This window comes from Passer domesticus, chromosome 6 (assembly GCF_036417665.1).
Source record: "Passer domesticus isolate bPasDom1 chromosome 6, bPasDom1.hap1, whole genome shotgun sequence".
NCBI classification, from domain to species: Eukaryota; Metazoa; Chordata; class Aves; order Passeriformes; family Passeridae; genus Passer; species Passer domesticus.
Window position 1 is genome coordinate 35,749,151 of NC_087479.1, and position 27,724 is coordinate 35,776,874.

The 27,724-nt window shown below is 42.2% G+C and overlaps 1 protein-coding gene across 3 annotated transcripts; it reads right to left on the bottom strand.

The window, feature by feature from the left end:
- Window positions 1–1,017: 1,017 nt before the first annotated feature.
- Window positions 1,018–26,507, bottom strand: ZFYVE1 (zinc finger FYVE-type containing 1). 3 transcript variants are annotated; one of them, XM_064424447.1, is made up of 13 exons: window positions 26,382–26,507; window positions 25,184–25,405; window positions 24,518–25,054; window positions 12,162–12,666; window positions 10,133–10,347; window positions 8,076–8,182; window positions 7,145–7,253; window positions 6,483–6,580; window positions 6,276–6,393; window positions 5,771–5,941; window positions 4,823–5,003; window positions 4,234–4,347; window positions 1,018–3,149 (listed from the first exon to the last, which is right to left on the bottom strand). In XM_064424447.1, exons 3-13 carry the CDS (start codon window positions 25,013–25,015, stop codon window positions 2,917–2,919), a joined length of 2,349 nt encoding a protein of 782 aa, XP_064280517.1. In that variant the 5' UTR covers window positions 25,016–25,054; window positions 25,184–25,405; window positions 26,382–26,507; the 3' UTR covers window positions 1,018–2,916. The 3 variants fall into 3 exon arrangements, with proteins under 3 accessions (XP_064280517.1, XP_064280516.1, XP_064280518.1); XM_064424446.1 differs by lacking the exon at window positions 26,382–26,507 and adding an exon at window positions 25,975–26,372; XM_064424448.1 differs by lacking the exons at window positions 25,184–25,405; window positions 26,382–26,507 and adding an exon at window positions 25,975–26,372.
- Window positions 26,508–27,724: the final 1,217 nt, after the last annotated feature.

Here is a 27,724-nt window from a genome sequence, read left to right on the forward strand (position 1 = left end):
CAATTGAGACCAATTAATTATCCTACCAAGTAAGCGTGGCAATTTTAACTGCTAAAATATTAACATTACAGTGAACTTCAGTTGACCCAAGTGACACATTAGCACCTTGACCAACTACAACTTCATGGTAATTTCTCTTCAGTGTAACACACAAAGTGATGATCTTCTAGAAATTTCCTGAAAAACAGTCTCCTTCTATCTTTGCCCTTGTCAATACAGAAGACTTTTTCACACAGGAGTTGCATTACTCTTGGACCTGTCTCATGGTGCCACTATGAAACTCATAGTTTGTCCTCTTGCATAGCTCCAGCAATGTTGCTGTGAACTTTTGACAGGTTTTCCAAAAACTCACTCTTGGTTGGTGCTACCCATAACACAAAGCATCTCTCCTAATAGTTCAGGAATAGAACTCACAGGTTCTATTGACAGTCCAACCCCAAACACAACATGCTGTCATGATGTTTTAGGGATATTTTTTCCCCCCAGGATTTCCATTTCCTTCACGTTTTCTGTAGAGCTTTCTGTCCACAGACATCTCTTAGAGCTCTTTTGTTTATTGAATCCTAATGTGTTAACACTGAATAGCATTGGGCTCTGCCAACATCTATCCCCTTTCAATAGCTAAGCCATTTAATAACCATATTCTATACTGTGTACTCACAGCACCAAACAGTACCAGAAAAACAAGCACTATTCTGTACAGGAAACAGCAGGGAACTTAAGCCTTAGTTTGTTTTTTTTTCATTTTGGAAAACAAAGATCCCAAATACACCTCCCAGCATTCTCCAGAAAGAGTTACACCAAGCCTGCAGTTCAAGCACCACATAAGACTTTGGTTTGTAGAGAAACATCATAGAAGATTCAGGTCCAGAATAATCTATCAGAAGAATGGACTCTGATACTGACAGGTTGCTAAGTTACTAAGACCACATATAAATTAAAAATGTTTATACAACATTTTCCTTTTGATTGAGTATTAGTTGTTGCTTTGACAAGGAAAAAAAAAAATCAGACAAGTTGTTGAAACAGATGCCAAAGATTTTATACAAGGAATGTCATGGCTGCTTTCTCTTTGTGCATTAACATGGTAGTAAAGCTACATGCATAAACAGCACACAGGGCACAGCCTACAAACCAAGAACACATTGCTCACCCATTAAAAAAATAAAGAATACTTTGAAGCACAGAATTATGCTAGATGTACAGAATGTCTTTTAAGAGAGGATTTCTACCTACTCATGCCCTTACTTGGACAACAGTCAGTTTATGGCAGACTTTTGCTTACAAAAACATAAGACAGTCCGCAGTAAACTTGGCCAGTACCGAAGGTGTCCTGGAACATCTTCTAAGTCTACTTCCTTGTGTAGGCTGGATGTAGTTGTGAAGGGACAAACACTTTGTGAGCATGATCTTTCAGAGACAAAGTGAGAACCGCTTGTTACAAGGAAAGTCAGTACACTTGTTCAGAAGATAAAGTTCTTTATAGCAGTTAATTTAATAATACAGTCTTAAAACAGGGTGTTGGGCATCTCATCACACAAGAGCACATTTAATAAGCTGGGGAAAAAATACCACAGTTGCAGGACACTGCATTAAGCTCCAGCCACTCCAAGCGGAGGCAACTCTCATGTGGTAGAAGAATTTTTGTCTATTTAAGCCAAGAAGGGAGAATTTTAGGCAGTTTAATCCACAATGGTCTCATACTTCTTATAAGTGGAACCACAAATCCACAGTACATGACAGTATAAGTTAGGTAAAGTGGTGCTTTTCATAATAAAATCAGTGAATTCATTGCAGTCCTTTCATAAAAGGATAAAGTCCAGTAAGTGCCAGTTGCTAGGAGCAAAGAAGAAAGGTTCCCATTTTCCAGGCTGATTTGTAAGTTCATATTATTAGAAGAAAGTAAGACAAATCTGTGCAGTTTCTATGCAACCATATCTGAGAACACAGAGGCTTTGGAGACTATAGGATCACTTAAAAAGTGGGGGAAAAGGAAAGTCACCACAACCCAAACAACTCAAACTTTTTATCTCAGAATTGCCTACAAAACTTGTTCTCTTCTTCTGCTCCAGACAAAATTTTTTAACTGCAATGATCTTACAGAGAAACTTGAAGAAAACCTGAGTACATGGAATCATTGTCAGGGAGAGAAAAGCCCTGCTACCTTTTGATCTGGTATTGAAGTTGAAATGGCAAGATCAGAATGCTTTGCCTCGTGCCATAGGATTTGCTTCACCTTCCAGAGCTCTACCAGTCTCTGCCAGGGAGTCTGTGTTAACTCGATACCTCTTGCACTGCAAGACCATTGCTCATATCAGTTCAAACAAAATTGTTAATAAATCTGGGTTTAATCTTCCATGGCCAGAAGGGCAGCACCTCTAGATGCAGAGTTGGCTGAACTACCACGTGTAATTCATATATCAGCACTGGAGATTCCTGGCAGCAGAGTCCAAACCTTCCTCACAGGACATCATGATCAGCAAGACATTCCAAAAGAAGAATTAGAAGGCCATAACTCTGATCCAATACAGTAAGGAACACCACCATCCATCATTTGAACTAGGAATACTCAAACCTTCATTTTCAACCATATTCTTAATATACTAAATCATACATAGTTGATATATATATATATAGTTGGTTTTATTTTTTAATTGGAATAAAATACACTGGATTTTGGGTTGCTCATTTACAAGGGAGCTCCCTCCCTTTCCCAGTTAATTTGAAATTAAAACCTAGAGGCTGAATGTAAGCTCATTCCCAGTGTTCCAAGATGGATATAACACGAGAGGAGGCCAGAAACTGGAAACATGCACTCTGGCTGCAACAGGTTAGAAGGTGAAAGGGAGACCAGATATTTTCATTTGTAACCCTGAGAACATAAGGAATTGCAAAGATCTGGAGAGCAGCCTGGGGTTAAAGGTCACCAGGCTTTTTATTGCAGTTAAAGCAAACTCGGACTGGGTGATCCCATCCGCGAGAGGGAACCGCTCTGCGGTCGTGTGAGCACTCGTCACAGAATCCCTGGCCACAGGCCCGACAGTGGTGCTTGGAGAGTTTGATACTGAATTCCTTCCGGCAGTTGTGGCAGTGCAGGATTTCATGATCTGGTACCCAGTATGCAGGTCGGGCAGCATCTTTTACCAGACCTAGGGAGGAAGTGAGGTGTGGGGATGAGAAAGAGGGAGAACAAAATAATCCATGAACATGAGCATCGCAAGAACGTTCTCCAGTGGAGGCACTCACACACTGCAAGTCATACCACGGCCATTAAGGGGGACGTGACCTATTGACACAATTCTTCAGTGCAATGAGCAGCCATTTAGGGCATTCTACTATTCTCCCACATTCTGCCTCTCTTCAAAGAGTAAACTGTATCTCTTTTAATAGTGGCATCTTGCCTTTCTCAGACTCTTGCAGAAGTTAGGACACTTGCTTTTCCCTACCTTCAGTTTCAGCTGTAGCCAAAACAAACATCACGTCACCAAACCAAATATTCAGAAATGGATGTACTATCTGAACTGAGAAAAGAATTTATTCTGCCCTTCATTGAGTCAGAGAGCAAAGACCCACAAAGGTGAAGGCCGGACATGCTATAGTCAAAGCAGCTGAACAATGATCTGCACAATGAGTAGGAAGTCAGGTGCAACAACAGAAGATTCAAATGTGAAATGTTGCTGACATACCTAAACTGCCACCCAACACAAGAAAGAGCAGCTGAGGTTCCCTGCACTAAGCTCACCATGAAAGATCAGAGTACTAATTACTTCCTCATCCTTACCAATCTGGACAGCTTCAAATTCTCAGCCCTCCCCTCAAAAGTACCAAGATATACCAACAGTATCATGAACACACTTAAAAAGCACTCACATCTCTGAAAGAAAATCAAACCTGATAAAATGCTTCCTAATTGGCCAATCTTTAGGGAACTTCAAATGGCAGGTCACTGCAGTGAAACCATCAGAGGAGCATGAATTACTCACAGCTTGGTGCAGTTTTGCATAATAGGGTGAAAAGATAAAGTGTGCTCTGCAGAAACAACATGCTGAAAACCAAGAGGAAACATCAAGCAGAAAAGGTCCAGAGGGCTGTAGAACTCTCAGCCAACAGTGGTATCATAGCAGAGGTGCCAGCCTGTCACACAAACTTTTGAAGTTTAATAACAAGTTTTGCTCTTTGAAAACAAAAACGCCTTTAGACAAAAAAACCCCATCAGAACAGAAGAGAACTCACCTAAGGGAATGTCCATGGCTGTCACCACCGCTCCAAGGGTGTTTTGCACAGCTTCCCCCACCTTCCTGGCAATAAGTGTACCCCCTTCCTCATCTGAAGGCAATTCAGCCACATCTGCATGACACAAGAGTGAAGGGCTCAACACCTAAATCCACCACATTTTCGGCCAAGTTTCAGTTAATTTACATTAACAAAACCAGCAGCAAACCCACAAGGCAAGTTGTAATCTCTCCTCAGCCTTTATGTTCCCCATCCACAATCCTGGATTGCAGAGTGTTCATTCTAGCAAAAATGGACAAAACATATAGTCTGCTGTAACATAAGCACCCCTGTTCTAATGTTAGCACCAGATCATTAGCAGTTGCTAGGAAAACCAAGTAAAGATACAATTAGAAAATAATTTTGTCAGCAGTTCAGGTGTCTGGTAAGGTCATCTTTCTTCCGAAAGGCATTGAGCTCTTCAGCTTCCTTACCAAAAACTGTTTGGAAACCCAGTGTAAACAACCACGGAAAATGGTTGTGATCCAGAAATTAGGGACAAAGACTTCAGTGCTCAGGGACAGTTTTGTCACAATCAACTCAAGATTACCTAACTGGATGCCCCTGTTGTCATAGCAGTTGTCACACACGCGCACTGGTGCTGGTCCCCAGCCTCGCTCAGGCACTGGACGGGTCTTGGAAGAACAGCCATCACAGAAGCCCTCTCCACAGGCCCGGCAGTGATGCTTTGTGTCGTTATCTTTGAAAGGTGTGTTGCACTTCTTACAGCTCTGATCAGAACAACACAGAAGGAAAAACTGTTAATTTGATCTTCCTGAAGTAAAAAAAATAGAGAGCAGAAGCCCAGGATGGCAAGTTTCAGACTGAGATTTTGAAAAATAAAGTTACACACAAGACATGGGTGCTATCAGCCCTATAACATCACCCCAGGGAAGTGATTTAGAACAGAAGGTGTATATTGGTTAAGCCAATATATTGCTATGATCCCTTCGTTCATAATCACAAATAAACACAGTCATATCATGCAGGGCTGAATGATGGATATTTGACCTTTTTGTGGGGTAAGAATTCAGAAGGCAGTTTTCATTGAAGAAGAATCTGTTTCCCACAAGACAAAGGGAATCTTTTCCTAGTTGAACTGTTTGGGTCAACTTTTTCCACCTGGTATGAAACCAGAGTTTAATCTATAAAAATAGTATTATCAACTGCAGTGGCCAGATTTAAGATGTTGATTATTTGCTTGGAAAAACAAAGGCATGCAAGCCAGGATTTTCTGTAATATTGCAGGGATAGTAGCTCACAAAGAACAGGGAGAAACTGTCTCTTTATCAGGGCTGGGCCAAGTCTCTGTTCATAATTTCTTTGGCTAAGAATGGGAATAGGAGAGAGCACTTCAGTTTCTCAAAGCTGAAGCAGTAGGGATTGCTGCAGTAAAACAAAGAAGTGTTTAGAATCTGCAAAATACTTTATTACTTAAAGAGTAAGGAAAAGGGGTTTTAGCTAGGCAAAGTCTTTCTCTCCAGCAGCTGCTATTTACCAGAATCTGAGAGTTGGGTCTCCAGTAAGCTGGGGCAATCTGGTCTGTCAACCAGGAGGTCACAGCTTTTGTAGGTCCCAGGCTAAGTTCAGATACTGACTGAGCCATGAAATTCATGCCATCCAACAAACGCTGGGCTGCATTGTTGTTGTCTTTCAGAAATCCATCAGTCTGGAATGAAACAGATACTGATTTGAGAATAAAAACAGGAAAACCTTTTTTTTTTAGATTCAGATGGCTCTGCAACCCATTACTCCTGATAAACTGGAGGGCAAGCAGGAGTAAAAGATTCACCAGCCCTGCTTTGAAAGACAGAAGTAGGTTGGCAACTTAGCCATTTCAAGATAGCCAAAAGATGTCTGAAAGCCCTTGCAAAGTCTCTTTTGAATAGCAGGGACCAGCTTAATGAAAGGCAATCTATTTTCTCCATCAACATCCAGCAGAACCAAATTAGCATGTGCATGGCTGCACACATACACAAAGACTATCCAGCAACCAGACTTACCCCTGGCCAGACATGCTCAATTTCTGTCCTCACTACAGTGTTCACAGGGTCTTGGTTGCCAAACCAGTACTGCCGGCTGCGATACACCACGCCGCAGTTGGGGCACTCGATCACGTACCTGCACAGGAGGGGGACAGGTCACCTCTCTGGCAAGTCCCACACACCAGGCAGCACAGAGAGCAGAGAGATCCCAGCTGCAGTACTCACCCTGACCAGGCATACTTGGCGAGGCCCAGCCAAGGGGAATCCGTGGAAGCAGAGGTTTTTGGCACCACGCTGACCTCCATCCCTCGTTCATAACAGGCCTACAACATAAAGGCTCAATTTAAACTACATTATTGGGAACCCAGATTTACATCTGGCTGCTGTTTGGCCACGTAAAGCATATAATTAGCATACACAGGTCCACAGCAAAGGAGCACTCATCAAAACTCACTTAAGAACAAAGCACAACCAAACCCACTATCAATAAAAAGCAGGGAAGTATTTCTATATCAATAAAGACCATGATTGTTGACAAAAATTTTCCTGTCTCCTGCACAGATCCTTAAGAAAAACTGGCTAATACCAAGCACTGGGCATAAGCAAATAAGAGTAAATATGTCAAAGATATAAAAGGTCAACATCACCCAGGTTAAGAGCAGCCAGCTTCAAATTTAGCTGGAAAATGACACATAGCACACAGAGGTGATGAACTCTCCAAGCAAACATACAAGTCAAATAAGGATCAATTTTTCTTGTCAAGGCTATGAGCACCTCTGACATTAAAAACAAAAAAAGAAAGAAAACAGGCACATGCCTGTGATAGTCCTCATTTACTTGGTCATCCTTTCCTTTTTCATTCTTCAGACCTTGTCCTTGTATCTCACCTTGCAAGTGTAGACTCTGTTATCATACTGGTGAGAATATCTGCATCGACTTTTGGATTCATGAGGGACTCCTTCCTTTGCATGGTTCATGCTCTTCTTACAGCCACACCTGAGTATGCAAGTGCAATATATGAGTTGTTGCTCTTAGACACAGGACAGATGTCACCAAGATTTCATTTTTACTTGCATTTTTATAGATGATGTGCCCTCAAACCATCTTCACAACTGTACATACAGCGATGACATAATTTATTATTGAAAGGCAGGCTCTTCAGAAAGAGGTGTAGCAACTGTTTCCCATACAATCAGTGTTGTGTGAATTGTTGTGTGGCAGCACGACACAACAATTCTCTGCAGAAAATGCCCAGCAGCAGAAAAGAAGCGTAACCAGCCACAACACTGTGCTGCTATACAGCTCCCAGACTCAACGTACTGACTGCCTTTATTGCCCTTCCAGCCTCAATCTTGGGGCTCTTTCCAGAGAGCTACAAGCCAAGATCTAATCAAATATGGAGCTCCGCTTAGACCTAATCACTGAATACAGTCCCACTCCATGATGTATGCATTAGGATTGTTCATACTGTTCAAGCAACAAAAATAAAAGGAAAAAAACATCGTAAGACATTTCAGGGGATTTAGACACTCCTTTCTTCCTGCCCTGATTGCATTTGAGAAAAGATATGGGCAGCACAGGTTTGTAGTCATGCACAAAAATAGAGTGGGCAAAAACCAGGCATCCATCTGAGATGTGGCAATAGTGGCTGTCCAGTTCACCTAAGAGCTGAATTTCAAGCTAATTTTGCCCAGAAGTACTAGCTGAGAATAGATGATGTCAGGTGTCAAGATGTCACAGAAACTTTACATTCTGTGGCTGCAGGTGGGCACAGCACTATCCTCTAAGAGGATGGAGATGCATTTCTCATCTACTTACCCACAGCTGAGGCACACAGAGGAGCATGTGAAATATTCATCTGGAAAGAAAGAGCTGTGAGCCATCTGGTCATCAGGGATCTCCCCACTGAACCGGTCACTTAGAGCCTATCAAACAGAAAAGAATGAACTGGAAAGAGATTAAGGGCAATGAAGACCTTTTGCAAGAAAAAGCACGGATTCCTCTACTGGAGGGGGGGTGGGTGGGGGCAGAGAAAGTACACAGCTAATAAATGTGTCTTAGTAGCTTGGAAAACAAAATAAGGATTGGAAATGAAGCAAGAATACAATCTTGCACTAGTATGGAAATTACTTGAATACTTGATAGTCTTTTGAGTCATACTTTTCAAGTATGACTTGAAAATATACTCTTTTTCTCTGCTCTTCTCTCCTCCTGTCCCTAGTTTGAATTTTGTAGTAGAAATGGGTTGTAGAAAATTGCATGCACCTCTGTGCATCCATTCCATACTCAAAATAGCAGGGCTCTTGCTAAATGGGCTTTGCATTCTGGAAACCTCTGAAAAGAAACTCATAGGATCATTTCTCATAGTTCATGGGAACACAATTTTTGCTTCTTGGCTCAGAAAGCGCTGCCCTGAGCTTTCCTTCAGCCACTTGAACAACTGCTCTTCTCTGGTGAAATGGCAAACCAGAGACAAAGGGATTTGTACCCTTTCCTAGGAACATCCATTCTCAGATTAAATCAGTCCTTAGTCTTGGCACACTTAACTTGTTAGGTTCTTTCAGGTGTTATGTTTAAGGGGAAAAAAAAAGCACTGTAACAAAGCAAATGGTTACAGTTTTTCTTGATGGAGATCTCTGAAGGCATGAGATCTAGCTGAAACCTTTCCTGCATCTGAGGTTTATATAGTGGCTGCCTGCCTTTCTCTTCCTCCCCCTCCTCTCACAGGGCTGGGGTAGGTGGAGTGGGTGTATCTTTGCTGTCTAATGAGGGTTGACTGCATATACACACAGACTTGTGTGAACCTCTCTCACCACAGCCTCCCTCAGATAAGTACTCTATTTAAACATTTTATTTCACATAATTTCAAGGAAATTTGCTTTACATTCTCTTTTAAGCTTGACTGATACTGATACTTTAGAATGAATTCAAAAGTTAGAGGAAGTGGACAGAAACCTCTAGAAAGTCTTGTGTTCTCAGCAAGTGAAGCAAAATAAGTTAATTTGTAGTCAGTAGTGATCTGAACACAGCAAACACTTCACTGGTCATGAATTTAAGTACACCAGCAGCTATATCTGAAACCAGGCTACTTGATAATTTCAATAACATCCTAGAAGTTAAACTAAAATTAATGATTCCAACTGTTTTTCCCCTTGCTGCCTGTCTGCTCCCAAACGCAAAGAACCTGCCATCCTGACACTTCCCTCTGTGCTTCAGCTACCACTAATGCAGAGCAGCCAGAATTATCTGTTCCAACAGCTGTGACTAACACCAGAAAAGACTGTTAACACTGCCTCCTTCTGCAGATATGCCCTGGCTCTGCCTGCCCCTCCCCAATGACAACTATGCTCTTCAGGCCAAAGAAAATATGATGTTAATCAGGCAGTGGTATGTGGAAAAGGAAAGACTGCAAATTTCCTCCTTTCTGCCTCCTAGCCCTTGGGTTATACTACTCAGTGCTAGGTTTTGCCAGCTATTAACTCTCTCCAAGTCTCTTGCATCTTCTCCTCTTGTGCTGAGGCCAACTTTAGGAATTTTATAAAGAAACCTTTGAAGGTCTTTCTTTGTCAATCACTGTCATTAAGTGCTTGTCACTCACAGCATCACTTACTTTTTTCTTCCCAGCTCCCATTTATGATCTTGCCCAGTTTGGCTCTTTAATTTATCTTCCATGGTCTTTACTGAAGTGTTTGTTTTGAAGTAAAAAAAGAAGCCTACTCAGCCTCCCTGGCTGTTAAGACAAAATTATAATTCTCATGGAAGACTTGCACGCAAGTCTGCATCACTGTTTCAGGTGCTCTGCCTTTCTGAGCTGCAGCTGAGTTAACAGCAACAGTGGTACAAATAAACACTGTGACAAACTCTTCTTCACTTACTTTTAGTGCTTTGTAGATAACCCCAGGCTGTCTAGGTGACCGAGTAGTATTGTTCTCCAGCTGCTGCTCCACAGCTCGCCTAAGCCCAGAGAAATCTGTTGGAGGATTGTACGTCCTTGTTCCCTTGTAGTGAATTGAGCTGAAAGCCTCAGGAAAACAGCTCAGCTTCCGAAACCGATCCTGAATGAGCTTCTCAGGAACCTCAGAAGGATGATCTACATATAAGAGTATCAGCAAGTTCATATACAACTGATTGTTTAAAACAATGCTTTAATTGCATAGGACTTTCATATGCAATATAGACCTATTTTCTTAATTAAATCTTCTAATACATATAGAATGCAGTTATCATTATATTTTAAAACAAAGAAAAGAAACTTTCCAAAAGCAATCTCTGTTTTGTGATACACAGCTTTAAATTCTAAGACCAAGTTTCTCAGGTAAAACCAGACACATCTAGATTCTGAAACACAGATATCCAGATTAAGGAGCAAGTTAGGACATAATATAAGGAAACACAATGTCAGCACATTTGTTAGCTCTTCTCACCAGACCATAACTTGGTATAGCTATTCCTAGCACCTGATAAGTGGAGGACATGAACCTTACATGGAGCTGCCTGTTTTCCATGCTAATCCTGTAGCAAGGAAGACCAAGCCTTTATCAGCAATTTGTACATGGCAAAGCACTTCAGAACGGGCCACATCAGGTCAGACTCCACAGAGCCAACCACATTATCCTGCCTACTTCCAAGTACCTGCTGTACATTTCAGAACAAGGCAGACCCCATCTTCCCTGTCCTAAAACTACATAAACACACTTAAATTATCCATTGAGACAGATGGTTACAGCTTTCTGCATATCTATATATGCTAAGTAGTGTCTTTCCTATTCCTACTGTGATCAGAAGTGGCCATAAAAATGTATTTTTTGTGACCCTGACTTTGCATACAGGTGCAAAGTGTCTTCATGGGTCACTAAAGGCTGAACTGATGAAACAGCAAATGTAACAACTTCATGAAAGGCTGAATTGCTAATCAGCAAATTGGTATATAAAGAAAGGATCTGCCTTATAGGCAAGTTAAAAGTTATTAAGAAGTTACTTCAATAATAACCAGAAAGAACATCAAGTTCTTCTACTAGTTGAAAACCTCAGTTTAGAAAAGCCAAAATGAGAATGTGGGTCAGCCAGGACTGCTGAGGTATTTATTACACAAGAGATGGCTCCTAGATGTTCACAAACAGCAGGACTGAGCCTCAGTCGCTGTTGCTCATGTGAAAGACCCATGTCCAAGAAGTTCATGGAGAACTGTCTCCCATGGGAGGGATCCCACACTGGAGCAGGGGAAGGACTCCTCTCCCTGAGCAGCAGCAGGAGCAATGTGTGATGAACTGGCCATAACCCCATTCCCTGTCTTCCTGCATGGCTGGCAGGGGAGCAAATAGAGCTGGGAAGGGGGAAGGGATGAGGAAAAGCTGGTTCTAAGATTTATTTTACTTCTCATTACCCTGCTCTGATTTTGTCAGTAATAAATTCAATTAATATCCCCAAGTCAAATCCATTTTCCCAGTGATGGTATTTGATGAGTGATCTCTCCCATACCTTATCTCAAGTGATGAACTTTTCATTATATTTTCTCTCTCCTGTCCACTTGTGGAGGAGAGTGATAGAGCAGCTTTGGTGGGCAGAGCAGCAGCCCGGCATCCAGCCAGGGTCAACTCACCACATCAGTTTTCACCTTCATCCACCATATCACCCACACTCATGAATTTGTATGATGACCCCTCCTGTGGCTGGCAGAACTCATAACTATTCAGTGCTGATGTTCAGCTGGCTAAGAGGATTATTCTAGCTGATGTGGAAGAGGGAATGCTCTTCTAGTTCCACAGCCTGGTTCCCAGACTGAAACCAGTGAGAGCAAAACCCAAATCACATTTTTACATGGTACTAAAGAGTGCTGAATATTCAATGCAACCTGATAGTTTGCAGACAGTATTTAGCACATTGTAATTGGAATTGCCTACTCACCAGAGCCCAGTAGCTTGGTGTACACAGTCTCATGAAAGATGATGACACCTGGACCCAAAGTTGACAGAGGAACATCTAGGCCACAGCGGGCTGTGGTAGCTTTTAGCTCCTTGGTGAAGTGTTTTAAATAAGCTTCCGAGGCATCACCAAGGAATTTGAAGAGGTCATTGTGGAGCCTGTCAGCACGAGTACGGTAGATGACAAGGTCAGAGATGGCCAGGACCTTCAGCAGCAGCCGTGTTCTCTGGCTCAGGTTGACAGTGGCCCCCAGGAGGCCCTCTGTATCAATGACCACCACTTTGCGGACAGGGTCATAGGCTGCCCAGACTCCAACTGTGCAAGACTCCTGGGCAGGAGACGTCTTGAAGACTTCCCGGCCATAGAAGAAAGTGTGGTTAAGGGTGTGAGACTTGCCATCCCCTGTGTTCCCAAAGATGGACACTACCTTTAGGTGCTGGTCAGGACTGCAGTCCAGTTTCTTAATAAAGTCTTCCTCATTCCTCACCTTCCAAAACAAAAAGAGAAAAATATTGTAACTATGTGATTGGAGTAGACAACACTAAAAACACAGCTGGTGTCAGAATTCATAAGATTAAAAAGAGTGATTACCTTCTCTTCAGATTTCATCATAAGTTTCTGAAGCACCAAGAAGTACAAAACAAAATACTAGAATGCAGTTTTGTAAAATGTACACATTAATGGGATTTATGTTGCTCCATCATGTAGCTGTTTTGGAAGTGATGCCTCACTGTGATTATGTATGTAGTCAACTCTCAAGTACCTCACCCCATTCTCTGAGAAGCCCTTTCAGACAAGGGAGCATAACACTACTTCCAAGTCTGTCAGAACAGCTACCTGGAGCATGGCAGACTTTCTCAGTAGCACTGGTCTCATGGTAAGCATGCAAATTCAGAGTGAAAGAGGAGATTTCTTTTACCACTTTAACTTGCCTCATCCACAGAGGTTGAGCACCTGTTTAGGTACAAAAATCTCTGCCATGCACTTGTGCTGCATCTGTCTACAGCCAGGGGTTCTCAGACACAGATTCCCTATTCCCACTGCTCTCCAGATGATCAATCCTTCAGCTGGAAAGTGGGAGCAGAGAAGCAGCAAAACTGTGCACTGCAGTCAGGTGCTTGAAGCAGGTCAAACTGGCTCTCACAGAAGTGCCACAACTACCTCAAGGATCCCTTTCATAATTTACTTATTGTACTTTCATTAAAAAATAAAACAAAAGAACACACACATACAAAACCAAAAAGAAGTGCAGGTAACTGCCCCTTGGCTTTACATAGTTTAAGGATCAAGCATCGTGCTGTCTAGGCTAAAGAACAGGGCATTTTCTGTTCAGATACTGGAGCAACAGGAGCAGATAAACAAGCACTGAAATGGGCTAGGGCTCTGTAAAAGAGCCTGCCCTGATGTTGTTGCAGAATAGGTCCTTGGTTTTCACAGGTTTCATGCTTCATTCATTTGTTCAGCCCGTACTTTTTTGTCTTTCAACAGGTTTTATCCATATATTATAGGACAGGAAGAATATGACACACTTTTTGAGAAAGATTAAATTCACTTTCTCCATCTCAATTCCCTTTTCAAGGAATCCCCATCAACTGAAATGAGCAGGGCTTCCATCACCTCTCACCTGCCACTTAACTTCTGGAAGCTCTTAGCTATTTTCATCCTGCAAGTACAGTTGGAAGATCTCACAGTCTAGGAACCAGAGAGGCAATGAGGTCATAAATGGTTTCTTTGAACAAGCTTATTCATAAATCAGCAAATCAGTTTAAGGCTCAGCCAGCCTTTGGTCAAATCTATCAACAGCACCTAGACTTTGAAGGAAAATAAAAATCAGCCAGTGTGCTAAAAACATAAAAAATAGCCAGTGTGCCAGATTGTGGTTGGGAACAGCATTCACAAAGAAAACGTGTGGGCTTGCAGTAGCTTCTCACAGATTCAAACCATTCCAAGCAGCCTCACAGTGTAGAAGACAACAGGAAATAAGAGACATCAAAATGCTCTCAAGAGAATCTTTCCTGGTGTCTGTGGGGGAACATCAAGATACACTGAAATTACAAGTGCACAAGAAAGGGTCTGCTTCCTTGGTAGCTGTAATTATTAGCTTATCATCAGGATAAGGTAGCTTAGATGATAGATGGAGTTTTGCTTACTGTCTCTTAAGATGTCTGTGGAAGAAAGGAAGTTCTTGGTTCATGGAATAGCTCCTAAAAACATTCACATATTTGACAATATAAAAATGTTATGTGTACATAAGCAAAAAGGAACATGAAAATGTCTTCTTAAAAAATGTTTTGGTTTTAACTCCCACCTCCCAAACTTCTCACCAAAAAGGTGACAGGTCCTTTTTGCCAGAGTCAATAGTTATGTGCTCCCTGGACAATGCAAAAAAATATCAGTTTTCAAACAACTGCTTTAGTATTGGCAGGATAGCTAATGGCTAAGATCTTTTAGCCAGCACTAGTTATTACTTTAGTAGTAGTTTGGGAGAATGGGCTGAGTCAGTAATGTCAGGAGACACAAGGGACAGTAGGGACAACAGGAATAAGGGTAACTCTGAGATATATTCCCACCTTTAAGAAACAGACGTGAATTCAAAGTTACACTGAATATCAAATCACATACCCAAAGTTATTCCCTTTTAAGTTATCCCCTTCTAGGCTTTTTGCAGACCTCCATTCAGGACAGAACTCAGGTGTGATTTGAACAAACAAGTTACCCAGGGGCACAAGAATGCACCAAAGTCTAGTTAGCCCAATGTTTATGCCTCACAGGACTTGGTAATGAATGAGGAAGAATTTCAGACATGAAATAAGTAAATGTTTCCTAGCATACTTGACCAGTGCTTAGAAGTCAGATGACCAAGAACTTCTTGAACAGTGGTTGCATTTAGATGCTTTTGGTAGAGAACCAGGAGGCCAATCCTCCCTTGTAGAACCTAGTCATAATTTTGGATCCTGCAACATCCTTACAATAAATTCTATGTGGGAGGAGAAGGAACAAAACCAAAACCAAGCCAAGATGGCCAAAAGAAGCCCCTCCCTTTGAAGGTGAAAATGCTTGTACACCACTGGGTGCTCCTTGCTCTTGTGCACTAGTTGACTTTAACCAACGCTGAGTACAGGAATGATAATCTCAAAGAACCATCCACAACAACCCCCATGTCAGTAGTCCAATTTACTTCCCCTGAGCAAGTTCTTTTAAGACATTTGAAGTCTGAGTGGGTGTAGTGTCAAAGCAGTAATCCCAACTTCTTTGTTTTGCTTTTATCTCTAAAACAAATTGGTATGGTACCACCTTCTGTTGCTTGTGCAAAGGGCTCACGTTTCCATAACTGTGTCCACTTCCGTGTTGCCCAAGAGCTCCAGATCTCTGAGGTTCACAGCAGAGGGTAAATATGAAACCTTCCTTACACTGCACACCAAAGTAAACTCAGGATGAAAACTGTATGTCTGAATCAAGACATGAGTCATATCTCGTCAGCCCCTTCTTGATTTTGCCATTTCTAGTACCAGAAACTCATTTACACTTTTGTTATAGCCCTTAAGAGACTCTCTTCTAAAAAGAAGATTAAATCACAATTTCATCATACATTGAAAATAAGAGAGAAAAAAATATAAAAATCTATAAAGCAGATTTCTTCCTTTAACTACACCCAGTAAGACTAACCTGAGAATAAGTTCCATCACAGTAAAGTGCCACCACCAAAATTCACATCTCTGCAAGGCACATCACAATCACTCCTGAAAAGGCAGTGCACAAATGCAAAGAAGTGAAACTGGCTAACCCAGCAACTCAAGTGCAACAGGCTATTAAAAATGCAACTGGAAATTCCATACTTTTGCCCCAGAAGAAGTTTTTGTTGATATCCACAAGTGTCTCTTGTTATCAAGTGACAAAAAAGCTGGTTCCCTGTGAGGAAGAGAAACTTTCTGCTATGAAACCCAAAACATCAACAGAGCTGTGAGACAGTCCTTAAACCACAGTAATTCAAATCCTGATTCCTCTATGATCTTAGGCTAATTCAGGTTGAAAGTGAACTCAGGAGGTCATTATTTCCTCTGACTTTCAGTCTTCCAAACAAGAGATTTTGATCATAAACAGGTGCTCAAGAACAATCAAAGCTGACTTTTAAGTCCAAGCATCTCTAGTTTTCTACCTTAGGTTGCCTCCTATACCTTTTCTTCTGCATGACTTTCCATAGAAAATATAATGTATGCCATTACTCAAGTCTTCCACATATAACTTAAAATTCATAACCTAATTACACTATTTTGACACAGAAATAAGTGCCTCTAAAAGACAAAAATCCTAGAAGTTTGATGAAAAGGGATGACAGAGTAGAAAAGAAAGACTCCAATAACCTTACTGAGGAAAGAGCATGTCTCATGTCCAACCCCTGCTGCCTCCAAGACACAGCAGTAGGCTGAGCAGTCGTGTCCATACGTGCCAGCCAGTCAGCATGCTGGCTGCTCCATGACAGCACACATACTGCTTCTTACTCAAAAGACAGAAAATGTGGACAAGCACTAGATAATGGGAAGAAGACATCCCAGAAATTAGACTTCATTAATTATACTGGTCAAAGAGATACTTTTTACTATGTAAATGTTTTATAGTAGCCTGAGAAAGTTTCTGCAAAGGGCTGTGTCAACAGATTAGTTTATAGAATTGTGTATGTCATACCAGTAGATCCAATTGGTATTCAAGAGTAAGTTATTAATCACTCATCACTTATTAATCACTGATCCAGTGAACACTTAAGTACATTAATCACTAGTGTCCTCAGTGATCTCCTAGCCTTCAGCCAAGCTGACAGTGGACATCCTCTGGAGTCCTACAGAGCCTCAAGCCCAAAATACCAGATGCAGGGAGGACAAAATAAAGCAGGGGACAGACACACTACAGGGATCTAAGGCTAGATTCTCACACTTTGGTCTTAGTCCCTGTGTGGGTGCAGGACTGGCTCAAGCAGATGAAAGCATTTGTATTAAGGGTGTTTCCTAACCTAAGAGTTTTTCCCTGTTTATTTGTCTTCACTGCAGTACCACCTATGGGTTCTGTGAGAATTGTTATCAGCCACAGTACATACCCATGGACAATATACATACCCTGAACTGGATATATTTTTCAGACCAAAATTATCCTGTTCCTTCCCACAGCGCTGGCACAGGAATTCAGGTTCAATATCTTCAGGGGTTTGTATGGAGTTTAACAGCATGAGTTTCAACAGGACTTAGAGGTAGGTCCCTGCAATGAAGGGCAGAGGCTGCCCATGTCTGAGGCCCATGTCTATTATTATAGAACTCTGAGAGGCATAGACAGAAGAGTTAAGTCCTGCTTAACAACCCTACCCAAAGAGATCATATTTTAAAGGTTTTAAGACAGTGGTGGAAAAAAATAAGGGGATTGGAGGTAACCCAATTTGACAGGACTCCTCCCTAACCCAAGAGGCAATATTGACTGAAATATTGGTATTACCAGGTAAGTTAACCTTGTAGATGACAGCTAAGTTATATTAAACTTCTGAAAGCAGAAAAAAGACTACAAAGTCTTCTTTAAAAGACTAAACTGTTTGCTTGCTGAAAAAGTACTTTTTCAAGAACTGAAAACTAATAAAGACTTTGAGGTGAATGCAACTCCTGCAAAAAAACCATTAACATAATAGTACCATCTAGCCCTAAAAGGAAACAGAAAACAATGCAGAAATCATGGTTTTGTACCCTAAATACCTTTCAAGTTCCTGGAAATGTTAATATGGCCACAGAGCTACCAATTACCACCCAAAAGTCACAGCTCTAGCAACAAAGACCACAACCACGTAAAGAGACTTGCCCAGAAGACATCAAGTCAACCAGCAAGTTCATGCTCTCTTCCCAAGTACTACTAAGAGTAACTCAATTACCTGTGTGGACACTACTTATACCATTGTACTTGTTAGGAGGGGCATTTACAAACTTACTTGTATAACAGTTGCATTCTTCCTAGAAAACAGTTACTCTGGTTATTTTCCCAATTTCAGGGTGTTTGAACCAGGCAGGCCAAAGGACTCAATCTTTTGCCTTTTTGTGATGCTATAGCAAAGCATTACCAACCCAGGTAAAAAAGCCGGAAGTGTGTGACATTCTGCAGTGACATCTGCCTCCCAGTGCAGAAAAGAGAAAGTGAAGGCAATGGAAAGGACAGAAGGGCTAGAAGACAACAAGCTGGTTTTACTTTCTTGAATGTACCCCAAAGGACACACATCCCATTTCTACTGGTAGAATCCAAGAGCACAAAAGGATTCATTGGAAAAGTGCAAAGAGGGATACAGCAGGGGAAACACTAAAACATCCCATTTTTCCCCTCAAGACTAATTCAGAAACTGAATTAAGTTCAGGAACTTGTTGAATGAAAAGTGTGGGTAATTCCAGAGTAGCTTGCAGGCTCTCTCACCTGAGTCAGTGACAACTGACTCTTCCTTCCACATCAGCACTCATATAGCAGATGGACAAAATAGACAGTCAAGAAGCAAACTATTTGACTTTAATGCCCAAGAGTACTGCATCATGAAGGTACAAGACTGGTTCCAGGGAAAAGCACTATGGCTATGTTAAAAATTAGCTAAGAGTCAGCCTGAGACTGTCAAAGGAGCTGTGTTTGCTAAATGGATGGCTCTCTCTCCTACCTTCTAAAAATACTCTTCACTGGTATATGTCCAGTAGAAAAAGGAATACTCCTAACCAGCAATTGCTGAGTAGCTTCTCCACTACTTTATTCCAAAGACTGAGAAACAGTGCACTTAAATTTAGGTGAACTGATAACAGAATGAGACAGGAGGAATACTGAAAAATAACAAAGTAATAAGAGAAAAATTTCTAGAGGGTAGGACAGAAAACTCCCAAAATAGTTTGGCAAGGAAATTTCTCTAAAGCACAAAGAGGAGGAAAACTCATCTATAACACATCAAGAGTATCAAGGGACAGAAATTATATATCCTGATCGAACAGATCACACCAGTCTAAATAATTCAGGTCCTTCAATATTTTTCCTTCCTCCTTTATATCCATGACAAATATACTAGCTGTGACTCTTTATTTTATAGGATATGGACTAAATTTCCCAGAAATTTACATCTGACTGTGCTACACTAAAGCACCAAAAATATATATATATATACACCCCATCAAAAACACATTCCCCCAACAACAAATGAAGCAAGAGTGTCACAGGAACTAGCACTATTTGCTAGACAAATGCAAGTCATACTTAAGAGATCATTACCTTCTTTCATAAAAGAACACATACATTAGCTCCCATTAAAAGACAAAGAATACTTGACAAGAAAAAGTGTTCCTAGAGACTCCATTCTCTCAGCCCTAGACTTTATCCAGGCTCAAATCAGTAGATAATAAGGAAAAATCGCAGTACTTCCATCAGGTTTACAGGAGTGAGAAAAGCAAAGCAGCTAGCAACCCTGCAGAGTCATCATTATGTATGTGTAACTTTTTAACAGGAGGGGACAGAGGAGGACACATGGACTACTATGCTGTTAGTGACAGGTTATTCAGTGATTGTACAAAATGGTCTGCATTTCAATAAGGGCTGTGGGTCCTTTTGCATTATCTTAACTGACTGCAAAGCATTACATAAATGCTGCTTATATTTGCTGAAGGGAAGATCTTACTCCGTTAGGTGTTTAGACCTGCTAGAAAGAATAGAAAAAACCTCAAGGAAGGGGGCTATATTTAGGAAGTTGAAATATCTATTGGCACAACAAAAAGACTCTGCAAACTGAAGAAAGGGAGCTCATATGGGTATCTCAGGGGAGACATAGCAATAAACGCATGCTCCTTTTCCCTCATAAAATTACACAGCTGGGGAAATTATTTTTGTGACTAGATAGAGGAAAATTTTTTTTTTCTTCTAGTCTCCTTAGTAAGTCAGAACTACAAAGTCAGTACCTTTTATTTTTGTTTGCAACTCACAGATTGGATAATTTCTTGTGACAGAGCTAGGTTCTGGTCAAAGATGAGCAAACTCTAAGGCAAATAATTAATAACCAAGCACGTCCTCTATCTTCTGGGGTCAATGAAAGACTTTCGGTACTTCTATTAAGCATATGTGCTGAGTCCTCATCAATTAGGGCTTTGGACAAAGTGCTATCATAGAAGCCATTAGTGACACTACAACCAAGTTCTGATCTTGTGGTAAGAGCTCCCAACATCTGTTCCTGAAGATAAAAATGTTGTTATGCATTGTTAAGCATTCAGCCCTGCCTCAAAAGCAGTAGTAAATATAAGTTCACTGTACAACAGACATATAACTCTGCTTTATGTTAAAGAGCTCTTTTGCAAGTGTGTTCCATAAAGACAAAGCAAAAAATGGAAACTGTTCCACAAATTGCATAAATATAAGCACAAGTGAGAGAGATCCAGGTGAGTGGAAAAGTTCATGGGACAGTAAGAGAGCCCCAGGATTTGAAACAAGTATCACAACCTAAGTCATGTTTTTATTGCTGTATTTCACTGTGTTTTACTTAATAGATACACAAATACCAGTTTAAAAAAACCAAATAATTGACTCTGACTTCTTATGGGAAGTGCTTCCTGTGTGCACGGGGCAGCGCTAGTGACAACACAATGATGCTTGTTTGAGAATCCAGGAAGTTATAGATAAGAAAGGAAAGCTGACATCTTGGCAGAGCAGATCAGGAGATTCAGTTGAGGGACATACACATAATAAAAGAAGGCACACAGTTTGAGTCTAACAAGGCAAAGAGTGGAAGATGTAAAGAGAGCAGTGTAAGTGGAAGATGGAAAGAGTGACATGACCAAAGCAATCGACTGTGGAAGTAATCCCCACAAAATCATTCCCAGATGAGCAAGGAAGATAGACTATGAAAGGGCCAATTAACAAACAGATGCAGCAGTTATCTAGAACAATTTGATTGAAGCCTCAGCTTTAGATATGCAATAGATAAGGCCAAAAGCTTAATACTGTGTAAAGAGAAACTGCATAACAGAGCTTGAGAAAGACAGCCTAGAACAGGGTCTAAACTGCATGTGATGCCAGTTTGTCAAACAGTCAAGTTTTGTTTTCCAATAGAAGTCAGTGAGGTCTTATGAGGAACAACGAGTCCTGGAAGAAGGAAGAAAAAATTCATCATGTAGGTCAGGATGCCTGGGGACTAACTCATAAGAGTTGCAAAGCATTGCACTGTGTGGTGTGAGATAGCTGGGGCTGGGCTCCATGAGAAACAACTTCCCTCTCTATTCTTCCACAGACTTGCAGTACAAACTTGGATTTAACCTTTAACAACTTTTTTTTTTTTAACATGAGATAGCTAACCTCTTTTTGAGGTGCTCAGATAGAGCGCTGTTATGATGAACATCACTGGGAAACTTGTATTTCACAGACACAAACTTTAGTTACCATTAGTTTTCAAAAAACAAGCAGTGGTTTAAAACGGGACCTTTACTGTCTATATGGATTTGAACAAGCACAAGAAGTCCTCAGCTTTCTGAGCTTATGCTATGCCTGCAAAGCACAAAGAGCTTTGAGCAGGCCAGCACATCTGTGCAACATGGCACAAAGACAATTATGCAGATCTCAGAATTATCATAGCTGTATCTGTGTAGTGCTGTGCCCAAACTGAGAATTTCCACCTCTCCTGAACCAATTTGCTCAGGCACAGTTCCTTATGGATTAATCCACATTGCTTCTGGATCTAGAACTAGATCAGTCATTTGCTTACACACTATATATATTCTTCCATTTTAGAGCTACCACCTCCAAGAAGCCAACAGAAACAGCTAGATGAAACATAACCACTTGAGCTTAACAACTCCAGGTTCCAAAGGAAACTAAAAACCAAATCTTTTAGCCCTGTGTTCAAGTTAATGTTTGTAAACAAATATACATGAGTGATTATCCCAATCCATCATCTGCTGCTCCAGCAGCATTAACTAGTTCCATCTAATTGGGGGGGGGATAGTATAAGGGTGGTTTAGGTTTTACCATCTGTAATTTTGTAGCTTTTAACATTGCATTGATAGTAAATCAGCAGTTTCCTCTCTTATTTCCCAACCAATGCAACAATTTTCAAGTTCCAAAGGTCACCAACAGTCAAAGACAGCTGAACTACATAATTCTGTTAAATTCTTATCCTGTCTGCTCAAGCTTAAAAAGCCACACACTCTCAAAATCTGAACCTCCATAAGTTACTAATATTTTGGCATTTTTGGACAAAAAGTTGGTTTAAATAAAGAACATTTAATGATTTCTCCCCAAGCAATGACAAGCACAAAATAAGAGACTGATGATCACTTTCCTATAGCTAAATTGGTTCCTCTGTATTACCAAGAGCAAAAGACGACTACTTAGCTCTGAAGACATTTTCTGTGGCATCTGACAGGCCTTTCTAAATAAAGGTCCTTATGCTCACTAGCAGAATTATCTCTATAAAAGCAAGCACTCTTTAAATTCCAGCTGTCAGAAAATAATGGAATTGAAATCTCTCAAACTGCTTTGATACTGGCTGTGAGATGTCACATACATATTCAGCTCTGAGGAAGAGAAGATCACTCCAGATGGAAGAGTTCTGATTCAACATCTTGATAGTGAAATAAGATAATTTTTGGAGAGCTTTTTCAACCCAACCCTGTTCTCACTGAATTGCTATGATCTGATAAAGGACCACTGCTATCCCAATAAGGAAGTTGGCTTTATTGCCCATGACATTTAAATAGCAAATGCACTTGCTTACAGGAGGCAGCCAAAGGTCTACCTCAATAAGGCTTACAGATTCATGAGTATAAATATAACTTAAACCAGTACAACCACACACAGACACAGTTTGTGAGCAGCTTTGCAGGACAGCCCTGTTCCAAGGCGTTTCAGAGCTTGCTCTAGTGGCTAGAGGAGGATTATTGAAAAGTCTGCATCTTAAAGTAATAGTTGCATCTGTCACACATTACAAGGAAATAAGTGTGTGCTCAGGGCTTGGAGGCATACAAACTTAAGACTGCTACAGACCTGGAACTCAGTTTACAGTCACTGCTGTCCTGCATAGTGTGTGTTCTATGTCAGTGCACCGTAAGGACTGTCATCCTTTCCTCCCTTTCCCCTTCAAAAGCCATGACAGTTTATCAATTGGTATACCTGCATTGACAGAAATATGACCCAAGTATCTTGCAACTATTCTATATTATTGTATTATTACTGTGTACATACATATATAACTATGTACAGACACTTCTATAGTATAGAATAGATATCAGATACTTAAGTCAGGTTTCCTTGTGATGCATGACAGGCACATCAACTGTTACTATGATGGATATAAATAACTGTTGAGAATAAGAATATAATCACAATTCTTTTTAATGATGGTAGCATGAGTATGTTAAATTAGAGCAACCTGATACTGAGTCTCCAGGTGACTATACATTTTCTTTCAGTGGCTCCTGAATGAGGTCAAAACATAGGGAATGCAAACTGAAAGTCAGAAAACAAAGTTCAATTTTTAGCTGTGTAATTAATATGCTCTGTGGCTTTCACACATTTTGTCTTCTAAAATGCATACCAAATATAAGGGCCAACAGGAGAGTTCTATAACTGCATATATTGAATGCTAGACTTTCTAAAATAGTGCCTCCTTGGAGGCTGCTCCTAGTCAACTAGTTCCTATCATTTTTATCAGCAGACCTACCCCAATGGCAATTTCCCTGTCTTTCAACAAAAGGCTAACATGTAATATTTGTGACAAGCAATATAACTTAACCATGGTGTGTGTAGGACTTGTACGGAACACTTAGGGCACTTATTTCTATTTTGTTCTACTCCTAAAAATCAGATGGATTTACTGGTGCTAAATGGTAGCAATGGGCTGTAGTCTTGCATTAGCACTACTTAGTACAGTGCCCTCTCCAATCATACAGCAGGAAATTGTCTGTCAGCACTCCCATTTGCAGAACACCTACTGCAATAAACGTATTCAATTTTGTTCAGGAATGATCAGCATCCTGCACAGACAGCTCTTATCTTTATTGTGTGTGTCTCAGTACAGGGTCAATTCTTTCACCAGCTTTGCTTACCAAGCCTCTTACAGGAGGCCCTTGCCACACATAAGGTTTTAATGAACTTGACCTTTTGAGGAACTCATGAGCAAGGCCACTCAAAGGCACTGTGTCTTTTTAGCCCAAGATGCTCAGTGGCACTTGTACTTTGCCTGGCCATCATCTTCTTACCGTTGCCACCAATTACGCTTCACATATTAACCATGCATCACAGCAGCCAGTTAGACTAAGAAAGAAACTAAATCATTTTGTCTGTATACAACAAACCACAACAATTCTTACCTGAATCTCTTCAGTTTCATCCACCAAGAGGAAACTCACAACTTTCTCTGTCATCTTCCTTCTCTTGGTCTCCTCATCCATCCCCTCCTCCTCTTCCTGTTCTTGGGCTTTGCCAGCATGGTACACGGTGACAGGGTGCTTCCTTCTGTTCCCCCCAGCATGTGTTCTCTTCTGACACTCCACACAGAGGTTGATTTTGCACACCTGGCACCTCACTGCTGCTATCTGCCTTGAGCCCGTCATACTGGCATGCATTATGTTCCCATTGGCACCTTTGCAGGAGTCACAGTACGGGACATGGCCGGGTCTTATACGGGTCCGTTCGTGGTTCCGCAACCTTTCAGGCTGATGCAGCTCTTCTTCACAACGCTGGCACTGCAGGCTCCTGCACTCATCGCACTCAAAGACTGCTTCATCTGTCCCACTACAAACGTAGCTTTCCTGGCACAGGAGTGTCGTGTTCTGTCCTTTCTCCACAGTTTGTGTGTGGGCACTCATCTTCAGGTTTCTTTAAAGCAATGTTTTTCCCTCCTGTTTCTGTTCCAAACAACGATAGGTGTAAAAGTCAGTTTCAAATTTACGTAAAAGAAAGACACACAAGAGGAATGTTGTTTATACTTAATTTTAAATAATGAATATATGTTTCTGTAAGATGCATACACTGACCTGCTTTACAGGAAGAGTGTTGTTAAATGCTAATGAAGTTTTCTTCCTCCAAAATAAACTCAGACAATGTGGCTGATTTAATGTATTATTAGACTCAAATGCTGGTATACGTTCTCTCTCTACTTAGCTGTTTAACAGACTGTCAGTGACGAGAAAAAACCCCAGCCTGGTGTACTTCAACAGACACAGCAAGTATTTCCCTGAAGCTGAGAACGGAGACAGCTGGTGACACAGAGACAAAAAAGGCATCAGAAATGCACAAATGCATATATATGTACACACACACACACACACACACACAAAAGGACCGTGTCAAGACTAGAAAATTCTCTGCTTTCACTCCACAGCTAAGCTCCTCCTTCAGAGAGTTCACAGTATTTATTTGCTGGGAATTTCCTGATGTGCTTCGCCAGATAAACAAAAATCCGCTCTCTTTGTGCGTTCCTTCTAGTAACATTAGAAGACGATCGCTACCGCGGTCAGGCTGACAGACGACGGATTTTTTTTCTCTCTCCCTCTGCGCCCCAAGTTGCCAGAGCACAGCCCCGAGACCATCGCCCGCCGAGGGCAGCCTGCGCACCCCGCCGCCGCCTTTGTCTCGACCGCTGCCTCCGGGCCGCCTCCCCTGCTCCCGGCCAGCGCGGAGCCCCTCTCGCTCCGGGATGACCCCCGGCACCCCCAGTCCCCGCACTTGTGGCTGGCCCGCGCGGGGGCTGCGGGCGGACCCCGCACCCGCCCGCGGTTACGTAACGGCGGTGCCGGCCGGCGCCTCCCCCCGCGCCCGCACCTACCTGGGGCTGCGCCCGGCGCCGGCCGGCCGGCAAGGGGGAAGCCCCCGGGCTCCTCCCGCCGAGCAGCGGCAGCCGCGGTGCGACCGGGAACAAAGGCGGCGCGGCACGGGGCGCCGCGAGCCGGGCTATTGTTTACAAGCCGGCGGCCACCTTTCTTCCCCTTCCTCCCGCCGGCACCCGGTGACTAAGGACTCGGGTCCCGGCCGCGGCTTCCTCCTCCCCCCCGTCCCCTCTGCGCCCGGGGGGGATCTCCCGGTTCTCCACCCCCAGGGGTCGACCATGCAGTCGGGGCGCTCCGGGGAACTGAGCAGGGCAGGGCCGGCCAGGACCCGCGCCCCCTCCGCCCGCTCCCCTCGTTGTCAGCCGGGATCAGCTGATCGCGGGGAACTTCGGGGTTATTTTCTCACAGCGGAGACGGGAAGGCGGCGAGCTGCAGGCGGGGCGGCGCTGGCACGCCGGGAGCTGTAGTCCGGAGTAGTCCGGAGGCTGCGCCGCCCCGGGCTCGCCGCGCCGGCCCGGACGCGGGCAGGCGCGGTGCCGCGGCCCGCGCGGTGGAGCGGAGGTTTTCTGCTCCCCTCGTTTTGTTTGCGCCCCACTGTCTCACACCTGCCTGGGTTCCCCGAGGAGCTGCGCCGGAGGAGTGTAAACAGCCCCCAGCAGGGTTTAAAGGGATGAAATTCGTTGTTGCGAAGCTCTTTCCTCCCACCGCCTGGAGAACGACGAGGCGGCTGCTCCCAGGCCTCCAGGTCTGGCAAATGAATGGATCACGGTGTCCACCTGAGAACAGAGCACTTGGCGCCCAAATCTCATCTGCCACTCATGGGTTTAAATGGAGTCTCGACAAGGAGAGCCACTGATCACTGTCTTTGCAGCCTTTGGAGTTTCTTTCACAACTGTAGCTTCAACCTATGGTGAATGAAGCCATTATTTACATAGCTGAAAGAGACTGTAGGTCCGAAATAGAGGCACACACCTGCCAAGAAATGGCAGATTCACTGTCACAAACTGGAGCCATGGGAATGGGAGGTGAACACCACACAGAGATGGTCAAAGAAACCACTCAGTGAGGAAGGACCTTGGCCAGTAGTGGCTCCAACCCCACGTTGGCTCATGGGGTGCTACAAGAAAATAGCCAGTTATTTTTCATTGGCTGATTTAGATAATATGCAAAAATATTTTTGTTGTAGCACAGCTGGTGCACAGGCAATTTCTCTTGGATCAAATGCTAGTGGTTACTTCACCAGAGGAGGGACATGCCCTGTTTTCCTTCAGTGGACATTACATGTTGATAATCACTAACAGACAGCTGGAAGGTGCCCCATCCTTTGGTCCCCTGCTTCAGTTTTAGCCAAACAGTTTCAAAAGGGAGCCAAATTACAAAATTGGATATCCATGTAGAAGGCACTGATTGCGAGTTTACCTTTTGAAGTATCATCATTTCACAAAACTGAGTCAACAGGTCCAATTACTGTGAAAATAAGGCATCAATTAATTTTCTAACACAAGGAGTGACTGAGGCCCTCTCAGAATTAAAGTGTATTGCTGAAGTACTTTCGTTATACTAGATTGTACTCTTATCTATTTGTGTTGGCATATACATTATTTATTTCTTCTATGCAGCTTAGTGATGATGAATGACTGAAGACTGGCACAGTAACTCTCTTCCCTCTTCTCTTTCATGCTGTTACAATAATGTATTTTCACTCGGTATTTTGCATAAAAGATTAATTTAAGAGATTGACAAAATAGA